This window comes from Aythya marila, assembly GCF_965140915.1.
Source record: "Aythya marila genome assembly, contig: HAP1_HAP1_SCAFFOLD_229, whole genome shotgun sequence".
Classification (NCBI taxonomy): domain Eukaryota; kingdom Metazoa; phylum Chordata; class Aves; order Anseriformes; family Anatidae; genus Aythya; species Aythya marila.
Genome location: NW_028136869.1, coordinates 146972 through 163798, shown reverse-complemented (window position 1 = coordinate 163798; position 16827 = coordinate 146972). Strand labels below are relative to the sequence as shown.

The following is a 16827-nucleotide window of genomic DNA, read 5'->3' as shown; positions in this document are numbered from 1 at the left end:
GGGACTCTTTGTCGGGGAGTGTAGTGATAGGACAAGGGGTAACGGCTTGAAACTAAAAGAGGGTAGGTTTAGATTAGATATAAGGAAGAAATTCTTTACTCTGAGGGTGGTGAGGCACTGGAACAGGTTGCCCAGAGAAATTGTGGATGTCTCATCTCTGGAAGTGTTTAAGGCCAGGTTGGATGGGGCTTTTAGCAACCTGATCTAAGGTGTCCCTGCCCATGGCAGGGAGGTTGAAATTAGGTGATCTTTAAAATCTCTTCCAATATAAAGCATTCTATGATTCTATATCCTCCTCTGCAATAACCTCCACTGGTGGAAACATGCCAAAACTTCATGATTAAGAATTTAACCTAGGATTGCCAACATACATAACTTAAATTAGCGAAGCAAGCTTTAAGAATAAATACAAAACATACCCCCATACCAAAAAGAGAAATCTAAAAACAGGGCTACAGATTTTTCTAAAAATAAAGTAGACTGAACACTAAGCAGTGCAAGTATGTAGTTTCTTAAAACTGTAATGAAGTCTGATAATAAACCATTTCAAATAGCATCAAAACCAAGTGCAAAGTCATCTCACACTTTCGAAAAATTTCAGACCTTTTGGCTCAAGCAACAGTGATATCTAGATATAAAAATTAGAAGAGATTAAAATGATTACCAACAAAAACAGAAGCAGAACAATTCTTCCTTTATTGTATGGTGTATAATCGCTTTGCACCAATTACTACTGTTGGAGGGGTGGTGAGGTAGAAAAGATAAGGCCATTTTAGCCTTAACTATTTTCAAAATGAAGTATATATATTTTAACACTTACACATAGATCAGAATTTCAAAGGCACCTACATGTGTAACTTTTTCTATCAACAGGCCTTTCCAGAAAGGAATCTGTGATAATATTTTAGAATCTGAGGTTATACATCTCAAATATGATATTAGCTACCCCAACAAAGAGCTTGTTAGCTGCTTAGCCACATTCTTCTACTCCAACTAAGTTGTCAGGCACTGATACCTCAGATAGTGGACTGTAAACAGAAATATTTCATGAAGCATATTCTTAAACATGCCATCTGTTTTAATGCTGGTGGTAGAGGGAAACAACAGTAATAATCCTAACAGAAAAACAAGTTATGATGCACAAATATACCAGATTTCAAAAGTTTTTTTTTAAAAAAAAAACAGATCAACAGATTAGCTGCATACCTTTCTCTATCTCCAACTAAAGAAGGCTGACATCTGACATAACTATAGACCTATAGGACATTGTGTGCCAGATTGACAGCTAGGCAACTACATGTGAATGGAGAGACACTGCTATATAGAATAACCATGAGAACATTCTAAATATTGCCAAACATATAGTAAATAAGCTCCAAAAAGGGCAGCCTTAATATCAAGCCAACTAAATAGTGTAGTTTCTTCCTCTTTTACGTGATCAATCTCACTATATTAGAATACCAGTAAGATGTAGGAAACTTCCAATACCTCCACTGATTTTCAGGAAATGCTTTCTGGATTTTTGTTTGTTTTCAAACAAAACAAACTAACAGAACACTGTTGGGCTAATTTAACATTAGCATTAAAGTTCTGAAGTCAATGATTCTCTGCTATACTCACCCTATAGTCAGAATATAACGGCATGGGCACTAATATTCATAGAGGCAGAAGCTACGTGTAAATAAAATATTTAGTACTATGCTACTACAACATTAGAAGTTGCCCAGTTAAAAAACAAAAGTAACAGAGGCGCACAACTCAATGGTGACTTAATCATTTTCCATGTACCTAACTGAAATGAAACATTTTGTTGAGTGTACTCACTAACTACAAAAAACCTTAATAAAACATTCCCATCTCTCAAATACAGGTACATACCTCCCCACTCAGCATTTAAATGAACAAACACTTCAAGGAAAAAAATATATTCAATTTCTAGATGAGAAATTTTCATATGCTTTCACTGTAATAAAAAAAATGCTGAAGCAGCTTACCACCTCTGTTGATGTTTCTGCATGTTCAGAAGCAACATGTTCTTGAAGAGATGTTTCTGTATAACCCATCTTTCCACAATAAGGACAAGTAAAAGACTGTGGCTGTTCTACAGAGAAAGCTTCTCCACCATAATACAAATCTGGAAAAAGATGATGTTTTAAGAGGAGTTATTATTAAGCAGCATAGCCCATTCTTTTTTTCATATAATTCTTTATATATTCCTATGTGCATGTAATAACTGTCAAATTCATTCATTCGTTAATCAAAATAAATATTTTAATTCCGCACAAAGTGAAGATGCTGATATTGTATAGTTGTTCAATGACTCAACTGACAAACAAATAGACAGACTACACAGCATTTTCACTAATAAACAATTTAAGTTTCTAATATTCAGGAAGAGTGTTGTGGTTTAATCCAGCAGGCAGCTAAACACCTCTCAGCCGTTCGCTCACCCTTTCCACCAAAAGCAGGATGGGGGAGAGAATTGGGAAGAAAAAAAAAAAGTAAAAGATTGTGGGTTGAGATAAAGACAGTTTATTAGGACGGAAAAGGAAAATAATAATAATAATGATAAAAGTAATCATAACAATGTGTGCAAAACAAGTGATGAGATGCACAATGCAATTGCTCACTACCCGCTGACCGATGCCCATCCCATCCCTGAGCAACCGGTCCCCCCACCCCAGCCAGCCACCCCATATCAATTGCTCAGCATGACGTCATATGGTACGGAATACTCCTTTGGCCAGTTTGCGTCAGATGTCCTGGTTCTGTCCCCTCCCAGTACCTGCTGCACGTCCAGCCTCCTCGCTGTCAGGACAGAGCGAGAAGCTGAAAAGTCCATTGGCTTAGTGTAAGCACTGCTCTGCAACAATTAAAACATCAGTGTGTTATTCTCATCCTAAATCCAAAACACAGCACCATATCAGCTACTAGGAGGAAAATTAACTTTATCCTAGTCAAAACCAGGACAATATCCACCCCTTATTCCATACCATATACGTCATGCATCGGTCCCACACTTTCCAATACATCCCAATTAATCACCACTTTTCATATCACAGAATCACAGAATGGTTCAGGTTGGAAGGGCTCTGAACATCATCTAGTCCAACCCTCCTGCCAAGCAGGATCACATAGAGCACATTGCACAGGATGGTATCCAAGCAGGTTTTGAATATCTCTGGAGGAGACTCCACAACCTCTCTGGGCAACCTGTTCCAGTGCTCAGTCACCCTCACAGTAAAGAAATGCCTGGGGACCTCTGGGGGACAACACTAGTTACAGGCCTCCAACTAGACCCTGAACCACTAAACTCAACCCTCTGAGATCTGCCATTCAGCCAACTGACAATCTACCTCACCGTCCACTCATCTAGGCCACACTTCCCGAGCTTTTCTATGAGAATGTTATGGGAGACAGTGTCAAACACCTTGCTGAAGTCAAGGTCGACCACATCCACCCCTCTACTCTCATCTACCCAGCTAGTCATCCCATCATAGAAGGCTATCGGATTGGTTAAGCAAGATTTCCCCTTGGTGAATCATTACTGACTGCTCCTGATCACCTTCTTATACTCCACATGCTTGGAGATGACCTCCAGGATGAGATGCTCCATCACGTTTCCAGGGATGGAGGTGAAGCTGACTGGCCTGTAGTTGCCTGGGTCCTCCTTCTTGCCCTTTTTGAAGACTGGTGTGACATTAGCTTTCTTCCAGTCCTCAGGCACCTCTCCTGTTCTCCAGGACCTTTAAAAGATCATGGAGAGTGGCCTAGCAATAACATTGGCCAGCTCCCTCAGCACCCGTGGGTACATTCCATTGAGGCACATGGATTTATGAACGTCAAGTTTGCTTAGATGATCTTTGACCCGATCCTCTTCGACCAAGGGAAAGACGTGCTTTCTCCAGACTTCTTCACTTGTCGCCAGGGTCTGAGATTCCTGAGGACTAGTCTTAGCAGTAAAGACTGAAGCAAAAAAGGCATTCAGCATCTCTGCTGTTTCTGTATCCTTTGGCACCATAGCACCCGCCACATTCAGCAGCGGGCAAACATTTTCCCTAGTATATGTATATATAAAATGTCTACTGAGTTTGTTCAGACCATGACTAACTTTGGGCTCCAACTGTCACACCAATCTTTGTTGACATGGTGTGTGATATTGGATCATCACCCACTGAAACCCGTTCTGGTTCCATCACAAAGCTGTGCACGTCCAATTCTATCAAAATTCATTCATCATTATCTGCATAACTCTTACTGTGATACCATTCATATCATGATCTTCAGTGGCCCCATTCTTGGTCACATGAGCATCTACACGGTGTACTTTTACTACCAGGTTCTCTACCCGGGAAGCAAAATCTTACCACAGTGCAACATCCCAGATGGGTTTGCCTCTGTGCTGCCAGTTGCTCTGCTTCCATTGCTGTAATCACCCCCACAGGGCATTTGTTACCATCCATGAATCAGTGTAGAGATAGAGAATTGGCCACTCTTCTCGTTCAGCAATATCTAAAGCCAGCTGAATGGCTTTCACTTCTGCAAACTGACTCGATTCACCTTCTCCCTCAGCAGCTTCTGCAACTCGTCGTGTAGGACTCCATACAGAAGCATTCCATCTCTGATGCTTCCCCAGAATAGGACAGGACCCATCAGTGAACAGGGCATATTGCTTCTCATTTTCTGGTAGCTTGTTGTGCAGTGGGGCTTCTTCAGCACGGACCACCTCCTCCTCTGGTGATATCCCATAATATTTGCCTTCTGGCCAGTCCATAATCACTTCCAATATTCCTGGGCGACTGGGGTTTCCTATTCGAGCCCGCTGAGTAATCAGTGCAACCCACTTACTCCACGTAGCATCAGTTGCATGATGTGTAAAGGGGGACCCTTCCTTTGAACATATAGCAGCACCAATTGTGTTACCACAAATAAGAATGAATTACCGAGATCCTGCTACAGGAACTTGGAAAGGGCCTTACGGGTACAGAAATACAAATAACACCTGTGGTTACAATGACACTGCTAGGCAGGGTGTAGGGGCTTATGGCATGGAGACAAGGGGTAACAACTATAGCATTTGGAACAATCTTACAGCAATGGCCTTACCTCCTGATGTTTTTCTGATTTGCGGGGATAGGGCCTGGCAAGGTATCCCTGCAAATGCTATCGGAGGTCCATGTTACTTAGGTAAACTTACTATATGTGCTCCTAGCTTGTCGCAGTTGCATGAGATCACTAGACATAAATGGGCATTGCTCGCACCAGATTGCAATGATAATGTTGAATTGCTTGATGTTGCAGCTAGAGCGGCATTGGCAATTTTAGTGCCAGGAGTGGCATCTGCGGCCGCACTTAACAACTTAGAAACATTGGTATGCTGGGCTGAGAAGCAAGCCCATGCCACGACAGAGATACTTGAGGAGATGTTACCAGATCAAAATAGTCTGCGATATGCGCTCTTACAGGGTTGAGCTGCTACTGACTTCTTGCTCTTGGCTCAAGGGCATGGGTGTGAGGACTTTGAGGGAATATGCTGTTTAAACCCTTTTGATCATAATGAGTCAATTCACAAATCCATTACCTTCCTGAAAGAGCACATGAGAAAGATTCTATATGATATCAATCCTTTCTATCAATGGCTCACTGATTTGTTTGAAACGATGCATAGAAGGTTACTGGGATTAGTCAAAGAGGGATTAAGGATTCTGTTTGTTGTGGTGTTAATCATCATTGCGTGTTGTATTGTAATAACTGTGGTTAAAGGGTTACTTGCAAAACTGTTACATCGGGCTTGGTTTGCTCAAAAAGAAAAAGGGGGAATTGTGGAGGGATTTTTGAAACAGCAAGGAGGCCATGACTTGCTGCAGCTGAGCAAACCAAGCTACAAGGACGACTATGAGAAATTCCCATGACAGTGTTCCCACATCGCCCAATTGAGGAATTTAGAGAAATATTGTTGCCAGCAGCTGGCTACACCGACCTGGACACAGATGATCGCGGTGAGACGCGGGAACAAAGGAATCGCGGTAAGACGCGGAGATTAATTGATTGATAAAGAGATCGCGGTGTGAGATGCTACAAGCCCGTTCTCATTCCATCACATCTCTGTGCTTGTCCATTTCTATCAAAATTCATTCATTATTATCTGTGTGGCTGTTACAGTGGTACCATTAATAAGGCAGTGACATATAGCAATCATGGTAGTGATGACATAGAGTATTATATAATAATTAACATAAAGCAATTCAACTCATGGGCTATTCTCACCCAGTATTAGATCCCCTTGAGGTACACACCGGACACCCCATTCTTTTGCATTACCAAGCAAGTGCATCCAGGTCCCTCAGCAAAAGCAATCCCACAAATGGGTTTGCCTTTTCCTGAGGCAGGAGTAGCCCAGACTGTCTTCCCCAGCATGTTCCCTACATGCACTAGAGGAACTTTATCCCCTTCTACAGTACATAACAGGTTTGATTGGGCAGGTCCAGCTCAGTTGGCAGATCCCCTAATATTGACTAACCAGGTGGCCTTTGCCAAATCTGTATCCCAATTTTTGAATGTCGCAGCCTTCAGTGTGCTCTTTAACAATCCATTGTATCGCTCAACTCTCCCTGAGGCTGGTGCATGATAGGGGATGTGATATACCAAATCATTTTCGTGCTCTTTGGCCAAGTGTCCATGAGATTCTTTTGGAAATGAGTCCCATTGTCTGACTCTATTCTTTCTGGGGTGCCATGTCGCCATAGGACTTGCTTTTGAAGGACCAGTGCAGTGTTCCAGGCAATGGCATGGGGCATAGGATAGCTTTCCAGCCACCCGGTGGTTGCTTCCACCATCATAAGTATGTGGCGCTTGCCTTTGTGGGTTTGAGGGAGTGTGATGTAATCAATCTGCCAGGCCTCCCCATATTTATATTTCAGCCATCATCCTCCATACCAAAGAGGCTTTAACCGCTTGGCTTGCTTGATTGCAGCACATGTTTCACAATCATGATTTACCTGTGCAATAGTGTCCATGGTCAGGTCCACCCTTCGATCACGAGCCCATCTGTATGCTGCATCTCTGCCTTGATGGCCCGAGGTGTCATGGGCCCATCGAGCTATAAATAATTCACCCTTATGTTGCCAGTCCAGGTCCACCTGAGCCACTTCAATCTTAGCAGCCTGATCCACCTGCTGGTTGTTTCAATGATCTTCAGTGGCCCCATTCTTGGTCACATGAGCATCTACACGGTGTACTTTTACTACCAGGTTCTCTACCCGGGAAGCAAAATCTTACCACAGTGCAGCATCCCAGATGGGTTTGCCTCTGTGCTGCCAGTTGCTCTGCTTCCATTGCTGTAATCACCCCCACAGGGCATTTGCTACCATCCATGAATCAGTGTAGAGATAGAGAATTGGCCACTCTTCTCGTTCAGCAATATCTAAAGCCAGCTGAATGGCTTTCACTTCTGCAAACTGACTCGATTCACCTTCTCCCTCAGCAGCTTCTGCAACTCGTCGTGTAGGACTCCATACAGAAGCATTCCATCTCTGATGCTTCCCCAGAATAGGACAGGACCCATCAGTGAACAGGGCATATTGCTTCTCATTTTCTGGTAGCTTGTTGTGCAGTGGGGCTTCTTCAGCACGGACCACCTCCTCCTCTGGTGATATCCCATAATATTTGCCTTCTGGCCAGTCCATAATCACTTCCAATATTCCTGGGTGTCGTAGTTCCACTTGAGAGGGCAGCCAAGCTCCACCACAGCTGCTCTCTCACTCCCCCTCATCAAAGAGGAATGGGGAGAAAATATGATGAAAAGGGCTCAAAGGTTGAGATAAGGACAGGGTGATCACGCAGTAATTATTGTGACGGGCAAAACAGACTCTGCATAGGGAGACAGTAAGATTTATTGCTTATTACTAACAAGCTAGAGAAGTGAGAAACAAAGGAAAAAAAAACAAAAGCACCTTCCCCCCCCATCCACCCTCTTCCACCTCCTCCCCCCCGAGCGGCGCAGGGGAACGGGAGAATGGGGGTTATGGTCAGTCTACAGCGCTTCTTCTCCGTTGCTCCTTCTCGGTCACCCTCGTCCCCTGTGCTGTGGGGTCCCACCCACGGGATGCAGTCCTTGATGAACTGATCCGATGTGGGCTTCCCACAGGCAGCAGCTCCTCCAGAACTGCTCCAGATATGGGTCTGTACCACGGGGTCCATCCCTCAGGAGAAAACTGCTCCAACCTGGCTCCCCCACGGGCAGCAGCTCCTGCCAGATCACCTGCTCCTGCGTGGTCTCCTCTCCACGGGCTACAGGTCCGGCCCGGAATCTGCTCTGGCAGGGGTCTTCCAAAGGTGGCAGCCTCCGTTGGTGCAGGGCCACCTGCTCCACCGTGGTCTCCTCCACAGGCTGCAGCGTGGAACCCTGCTCCACCATGGTACTCCATTGGGGACAGCCTGCTTCACCATGGTCCTCACCACAGGCCGTAGGGGACTTCTGCTCTGGCGCCTGGAGCACCTCTCCCCCTCCTTCTTCACTGACCTTGGCGCCTGCAAGGCTGTTCCTCACTCCTCTCACTCTCCCAGCTGCTGTGTGGCGCAGCGTTTTTTTTTTCCCTGTCTTAAATATGCTCTCACAGAGGTGCAAACAACATCGCTTCTTGGCTCGGCTCTGGTCAGCAGTGGGGCCCTTCCCAAACATGGGGCAGCTTCTAGATCCTTCTCACAGAAACCACCCCTATGGCCCCCTGCTACCAAAACCTTGCCACATAAACTCACTACACTGGGCGACTGGGGTTTCCTATTCGAGCCCGCTGAGTAATCAGTGCAACCCACTTACTCCACGTAGCATCAGTTGCATGATGTGTAAAGGGGGACCCTTCCTTTGAACATCCAGCCCAGTACCAGCAGTCGGGGTGCCAGGAGGAGCTGTGCTTCACTACTGACCAACTCCGAAGCAGATCAAACTCCCTCATACATTGTCAATATCTCTTTTTCGTTTGGACTGTAGCAGGCCTCAGATCCTCTGTACCCCTGACTCCAAAACCCGAAGGGTAGAACTCGAGTTTCCCTAGGCTCTTTCTGCCAGAGGCTCCAGGTGGGGCCATTCTCCCTGGCTGCGCTGTAGAGCACATTCTTTACATATTGTCCTGCTTGGACTGGCCCAAGGGCTACTGCATGAACCATCTCCCATTTAATACGTTCAAAGGCTTGTCATTGCTCAGGGCCCCATTTGAAATCATTGTTCTTACCTGATAGAGCGGGCTTACAATCAGACTGTAATTTGGAATGTGCATTCTCCAAAACCCCACGACACCTAGGAAAGTTTGCATTTCTTTTTTGTTATTTGGTGGAGACATAGCTGTTATTTTGTTGATCACATCCATTGGTATTTGACGACGTCCATCTTGCCATTTTATTCCTAAAAACTGGATCTCTCGTGCAGGTCCTTTGAGTTTATTTTGTTTTATGGCAAAACCGGCCTTCAGAAGGATTTGGACTGTTTTCTTCCCTTTCTCAAAAACATCAGCTGCTGTGTCACCCACCTCATACGATGATGTCATTAATGTACTGCAGGTGTTCAGGAGCTTCCCCCTGTGAAATATGTTCATTTGATTCGTGTCAATATGGAACAGCGCTAGGGCCTCATAATGAAATGTGACCTTCTGTCTTACATACCCTTGTATAAATAACCACAAGTCCAAGAGAAACAGAGTGGTTAGTGTATATAGCTCTTGCATCTTGCAAAAGAATGGTCTAGCAGTTCATGTCGATAGAGGGTTTGAAGGGTAAACCTTGAGACTCGGGTCTGGGAGATAAGAGAATAGGGGGGAGTTTTTTGAGATAACTGTTGACTATTGCACGAGACACAACTTTCTGACATCTGGCACAGAGACTACTAAATAAGGAGAGGGGGGAAGCTGAAGAACAACCAAAGGACAAAGCCTGGGAGGAAGACTACGAGCCTCTACGAGCGACCCCCAGAGGGCCCACCAGAGACTGATACGCATGCATCCGTGGGATGGTTCGGGACGGGAAACTAATTATAATAACCCTGCCTTTTCCAAAAGTGGTGATGAATATGTATTAGCCTAGGAGCATAAAAACCAGCCGCCTGATATAATTGGTGTGCGTCTTAGTGGAGCAGAGACTCCCGGCGCACCCAGCGCTGTTTGCTTACCTCTATTCGTTTAATAAATTGTAAACTTTGATTGTAACCCTATTTGGGACTCAGTCATTTATTACACCCCTGTTCCAGCGCAGACTGGATCAGTCCATGGCAAATGGTAGGGCTGTGTTTCCCCCCCAGGACAGCCAATTCCAGGTGTATTGGACACCCCTCCAAGAAAAAGCAAACTGTAGCCTGCACTCTCCTGCTAGAGGGATGGAGAAAAATGCATTAGTGATACTGACTGTGGTGTACCACTTGGCTGCTTTTGACTCCAGTTTGTACTGGAGTTCTAGCATGTCTGGCACTGTATCACTCAGTGGTGGCGTGACTTCGTTCAGGCCACGATAGTCCACTGTTAGCCTCCACTCGCCGTTAGAATTTCGCACTGGCCACATGGGACTACTGAAAGGTGAATGAGTCTTGCTGATCGCTCCTTGGCTCTCCAGTTGACGAATTAGCTTATGGATGGGAATTGGGGGAGTCTTGCCACCAGTGCACAGTTGTGCACAGTTGTGGTAGCGATTGGCACCTACTGTTCTTTGACCCTCAGCAACCCCACAACAGAAGGGTCCTCCGAGATACCAGGCAAGGTAGACAACTGTTTAATGTCCTCTGTCTCTAAGGCAGCTATGCCAAAAGCCCACCGGAACCCTTTTGCGTCCTTGAAATATCCTCTCCTGAGGCAGTCTATGCCAAGGATGCATGGAGTATCTGGGCCAGTCATAATACAGTGCTTTTGCCACTCATTCCCAGTTAAACTCACTTCAGCCTCCAATACAGTCAATTGCTGGGATCCCCCCGTCACCCCATAAATACAGACAGGTTCTGGCACCAGTGTCTACTAAAGCCTTATACTTTTGTGCGCCTGACGTGCCAGGCCATCGAATCCACGTGGTCCAATAAACTCGATTGTCCCTTTCCTCCCCCTGGCTGGAGGCTGGGCCCCTCTAATCCTGGTCAGAATCTTCATTTCTGCATCTGGAGGACTGCCTGCTGGAAGTTGGAGCAGCAAGCTTCTCAAAGAACCCCTTTTTCCCGATTGTTTTTCCTTGCAACTCACATACCCGTGCCTCTAGGGTCGAGGTAGATTTTCCATCCCATTTTCCTATGTCCTCTCCATGGTCACGTAGGTAAAAACACAGGGTACCACGGGGTGTGTACCCACTGTATCGTCTTCCTTGCACGGATGGACGCTTACGCCTGATAGGTGAGACACTGGTTTGTACAGGTGGGGAGGAAAATAAATTCTCTTTAAGTTGGTAGAACTCTTCAGAAAGTTTCTCCACAGCTGAGACACAGGCCTGTAGGGAAGAGGAGAGACTTTCTTCGTACTGCTGGAGTTGTTTAGTCAATTCATCCACTGTGGGTTCCTCATGTTCTTTCCAGGCCGATATTGCCAATGAGCTGGCATATGATGATGGTGCACTCCATACAAACTTCCGCCACATGGGTCGTGTACACTTGACTTCATCTGGATCTGTGGATATTTGTTTCGTTGTCTAGGTCCCTATAAATCACCTTCCGTACAGCTAATTCCCTCAGGTACTGGATTCCCTTCTCCATAGTGGTCCACTTGCCTGGTAGACATACAAGTTCTTCCTTGAAGGGATACCTTGAAGATGCACTGTGCTCTCAGCCTTACAACAAATCTAGTTTAAATATTGTAATTTAAAATGACTCAGTGACACCAGTACTCCATATGTTGATATTGGTGCTGTAGCTGAACTGGTGTTTAACAATAATAATTTGTTTTAGTGAAGCAAAATGAGTGAGATGTTACGTACCAGTTTCAATACTTTAGCACTTCTCAAATACTGAAGCAGCAGCTTCCCTTAAGCTGCTAACTTAGCAATTAACATGAGCCAAACCCATCATGAAAATTTAAAAAATCATTCAAAATTCTTACTAAAATCATAGAATCATTAAGGTTGGAAAAGGCCTCCAAGATCATCTGGTCCAACCGTCCCCCTACCACCAAAATTACCCATTAAACCATATGTCCCTAAGTACCACATCTACACTTTCCTTAAACGCTCCCAAGGGACGGTGACTCCACCACCTCCCTGGGCAACCCGTTTCAATGCCTAACCACTCTTTCTAAGAAGAAATTTCTCCTACTTTCCAACCTGTACTTGTAGAAGCCCTTCCTGTTGTCCTTGACATCCCTGGCCAGATTCAATTCCATTTGGACTTTAGCTGTTCTAACTTCATTCCTGGGTGCTCGGACAATGTCTCTGTATTCCTCCCAGGTTACCCGCCCTTGCTTCCACTCTCTGCATGCCTCCCTTTTGTGTTTGAGTTTTGCCAGGAGCCCCTTGTTCATCCATACAGGCCTCCCGGCATTTTTTCCTGACTTCCTCTTTATTGAGATGCACAGCTTGGAAGAGGTGACCCTTGAATATTAACTATTTTTCTTGAGCCCCTCTTCCCTCCAGGGCCTTATCCCACAGGACTCTTCCAAGCACCTCTTTGAAGAGGCCACAGTCTGCTCTCCTGAAGTCCAGGGCTGTGAGCTTGCTTTTTACCCTGCTCCCTCCCCTCAGGATCCTGAACTACACCATCTCAAGGTCACTGCAGCCAAGGTTGCCCTTGACCTTTGTATTCCAAACAAGACCCTCCTTGGTGGTGAGAATGAGGTCCAGCAGAGCCCCGCTCCTTGATGGTTGCTCTATCACTTGGAGGAGGAAGTTATCATCAACACATTCCAGGAACCTCCTGGATTGCTTATGCCCTGCTGCGTTGTCCCTCTAACAGATATCGGGGTTGTTGAAGTCCCCCGTGAGGACCAGGGCCTGTGAATGTGAAGCTGCTTCTATTTGTCTGTGGAGGGCCTCATCCGCTTGCTCTTCCTGGTCAGGTGGTCTATAGCAGACACCCACTACAATGTCACCCTTACCTGTCCTCTCTTTTAATCTTTACCCATAAACTCTCACTTGGCTCATCATCCATCCCCAGGCAGAGCTCTGTGCACTCCAGCTGGTCATTGGCATAGAGGGCGACACCCCCTCCTCCTCTCAACAGCCTGTCCTTCCTAAAGCGCCTGCATCCTTATATTGCAATACTCCAGTCATGGAAGCCATTCCACCAAATCTCCACGATCCCAATAAGATCGCAGCCCTGCAACCATACACACGTCTCTAACTCATCTTGTTTATTCCCCATACTGCATGCGTTAGTGTCCAGACACTTTGGAGGGGCACCCCAGCATGTTGGGTTCCTAGAAAGCATTTGGGGGATTTTGCTATAATGTTGCCTGGTAGGCATTACCTTGTTAACCTGCAAGCGCTGGAGGTGACCCTGCTTAATTCCCATTTAATTGATTTTGTGATCCCTCCCTGTCACATCACCCAATGCCCTTTTCTCAGCAACCCTGTCAGTCACTCTTTCAGTGTATTGCTTGTTACCCTCTCCTTCCCCCGTCACTCCTAGTTTAAAGCCCTCCTTATGAGGTCAGCGATCCTATTGGCAAAAATAGATGCCCTGCATCCATATGGCAAATAGGATGCCCCGCTTAGAGAGGTGCAATCCATCTATCCAAAGCAGATGATTGTCAGACAGGGTCCCATGGTCTTAGAACCCAGAACCCTGTCACTGACACCAGCTCCACAGCCAATTATTGACCTGTCTTATCAGTGCTCCTCTTCTCACATCTTTTCCACTCACCATCAGGATTGAGGAGACCACCACCTAGGCCCCCATGCCCTTGACTACTTCCCCCAGAGTTCTGTAGTCCCTTTTGATACTGTCCAGGTTTCCCCTTGCAGTATCATTTGCACCCACGTGGAGTAAGAGCAGGGGGCAGTAGTCAGAGGGCCGGACCAGCTTCGGCAGTGACTCCACAACATCCCAGATCCAAGCCCATGGCAGGTAGCAAACTTCCCTAGTCAGTAAATCAGGCTGACACTTTCTCCTCTTCACTACCATCTGAATAGGAGAAAGGGGACTCGGCTGTCTATATTTGTTTTATGTGAATCCTATATGTAGGTGCTGTTGAAGGCAGTGCCTTGTCTGTGGCAATCTGTGTGACTGGCTGTGTCCGTGTTCTGTGTGTGTCTGTGTGTCTCTGGGATACGTGCTCAGCTTTGCTACTGGTTGAACCTACAAACACAGAAGCGGCAGCCATGTCCCTCAGCTCGGGTAGAGATCCTGGGTTCCCAGGCTGGGCAGATAGGAGTCTTGGACTGGAAGAGGAAGCCACACTCTTAACAACCATTAATATTAAGGGATCACCATATTACTTTGAATGAAATCCAGGAAATTAAAAATCCTTAAGCCAGTCAGGCTCCAAATCTCACAGTTGAGATGCCAGTTTCCAGATGTGTTCTCTTATTACCACTACTTCCCTATTTATACAAGTTATATAATTATTATGAGAAATCCTGTCACACTTAAGGTCACAATAAGTTTCCCTTGAGAAAAATAGAAATAGGAACTATACACCTTTTATTTCCTCTATTTCTTTACAGCAAGGTTCTTATGAAAATGCTCACCAACATTGTGGGACCTGGTCCTTACAGTTCACACACACACAAAATCTAATTGCTGCATCAAAGGACCTAGACTGGGAACGTAAGGGTGAGCTGTTTGTAGCTCGATGGGCCCATGAAACATCAGGACATCTGGGGAGAGATGCCTCTTACAGATGGGCTCGTGATCGAGGGGTGGACCTGACCACTGAGGCCATTACACAGGTTACCCATGAGTGTGAGACCTGTGCTGCAATCAAGAAAGCCATGAAGGTAAAATCTCCCTGGAACAGGGGGAGGTGGCTAGGGTTTCAGTATGGTGAGGCCTGGCAAATTGACTATATCGGACCACTCCCACAAACACGCCAAGGCAAATGGTACATACTCACCATGGTAGAAGCAACTACTGGGTGGCTGGAAACATATCCAGTAAACCATGCCACGGCCCGAAACACTATCTTGGGCCTGGAAAGACAAGTACTGTGGCGTCATGGTACACCAGAGAGAATTGAGTCTGACAATGGGAGTCACTTCCGAAACAATCTTGTTACCTCCTGGGCCAAGAGACATGGTATTGAGTGGGTGTACCACATCCCTTATCACCCACAAGCCTCTGGGAAGGTTGAGAGGTACAATGGACTGTTAAAGACTGTGTTACGAGCATTAGGTGCTGGGACGCGGAAACAATGGGACACAAATCTACCAGAAGCCACTTGGCTAGTTAACAATAGGGGGTCTGACAGCCGTGCTGGTCCTGTCGAAACAAAACCCCTACATACTGTGAAAGGAGCTAAAGTCCCCATAGTGCATGTAGGAAAGTGGATGGGGAAGGCAGTGTGGGTTGCTCCTGCCTCGGGAAAAGGCAAACCCACTCGTGGGATTGTCTTCGCCCAGGGACCAGGGTATACCTGGTGGGTCATGCAATAGAATGGGGATATCAAGTGTGTGCCTCAAGGAGATTTGACCTTGAGAGAAAATTAATCTGTAATCTAAGTTATATGTTGTAGGAAGATGCTGTAGGATCAACGACAGGTCAACTTTGCAAGGAGCCGGGCAGTGCAACAAGGACTTGAGCTAAGCTGGTGCTGGTGTCCAGACATCCAACTCCACCTGCCCTGAGTGGCCACTTTGGCAGATGAAGACCTAATCATCAACAGTTCTTATGAACATTTTCCAAGAAAGACCTATGGAATGAAAAGATATACCTGCCTATTAATCCTGTCCTGTTAAATCCTTGTCCTGTTAAAGGACAAGGAATAATGATGAGAATACTTGTATGCTAAAGTATGGGGGATCTGAATGTGACACAAATGTTATGAAATAAGGGGTGGAGGCTGTAATGGGTCTAGCTGGAATGTTAACTTTCCCTGCAGCAGCCCATACAGTGCTGTTCTCTGCACTTGTAGCTGGAACAGCACTGGTATCACACCAGTGTTGTGTCTACTGCTGAGCAGTGCTGGCACAGCATCGGGACTCTCTCTAACCCTCCTAGGGTGTGGGCAAAAAAGTGAGAAAGAAACATCACCAGGGCAGCTGGCCTAAACCAACCAAAGGGATATTCCATACCATATGATGTCACACTCACCAATAAAGGGTGGAAAAAGGAAGAAGAGGGGAGGGGTGGGCTCTCGTTGTGAAAACGTCAGTCCACCTCCCAAACACCGGCTGCGTGCGTTGAGGCCCTGCTTCAAGGACGTGGTCAATCATCGCTCATTTGTGGGAAGTAGAGAGTAATTTCTTTCCTCTGCACTTCCATATAGCCTTCATTTGTTTTATTTGTTTTCCTCCCTTTTTTCCCTTTCCCCCTCCCTTTTCCCCTTTCCCTTTTTTTTCCCTTTAGTTAAATTGTTTAGTTCATAATAATCTTTCTTTAATTATTATTATTATTTCCCTTTAATTAAATTATCCTTATCTCAACCCGTGAGTTGTTCTTTGCTTTACTTCTTCCCCTCCTCATCTAAGGAAGGGGAGTGAGAGAGCGGTTGTGGTGTTTAGCTGCCCACCATGGTAAAACCACCACAGAAGGAAAAGCAGAGCAAAACTAATGGCCAGGCACTTCAAATAGGAATATCCGCAGTGGAAGAAGGAGGAAAAACTTCCTCCTTCTATGTAATAGACTTCTTCCAAGTTATTGTAATGACTTGTTCCAAGTCATTACAACACAGGCTTAGAGCAAGCAGTGACTTGAGAATTAGCATCATAACACAAACA

General features: G+C 45.7%; 1 protein-coding gene across 1 annotated transcript in view; it reads right to left on the bottom strand.

Annotated features, from left to right (window-relative positions):
- Window positions 1-16827, bottom strand: part of LOC309891415 (E3 ubiquitin-protein ligase KCMF1-like) — a 133919-nt gene that overhangs the window by 51222 nt on the left and 65870 nt on the right. Inside the window, exon 3 of the mRNA XM_082785786.1 lies at window positions 1995-2134. Coding sequence (XP_082641912.1) covers window positions 1995-2134 — 140 coding nt within the window. The remainder of the gene's footprint in view (window positions 1-1994; window positions 2135-16827) is intronic.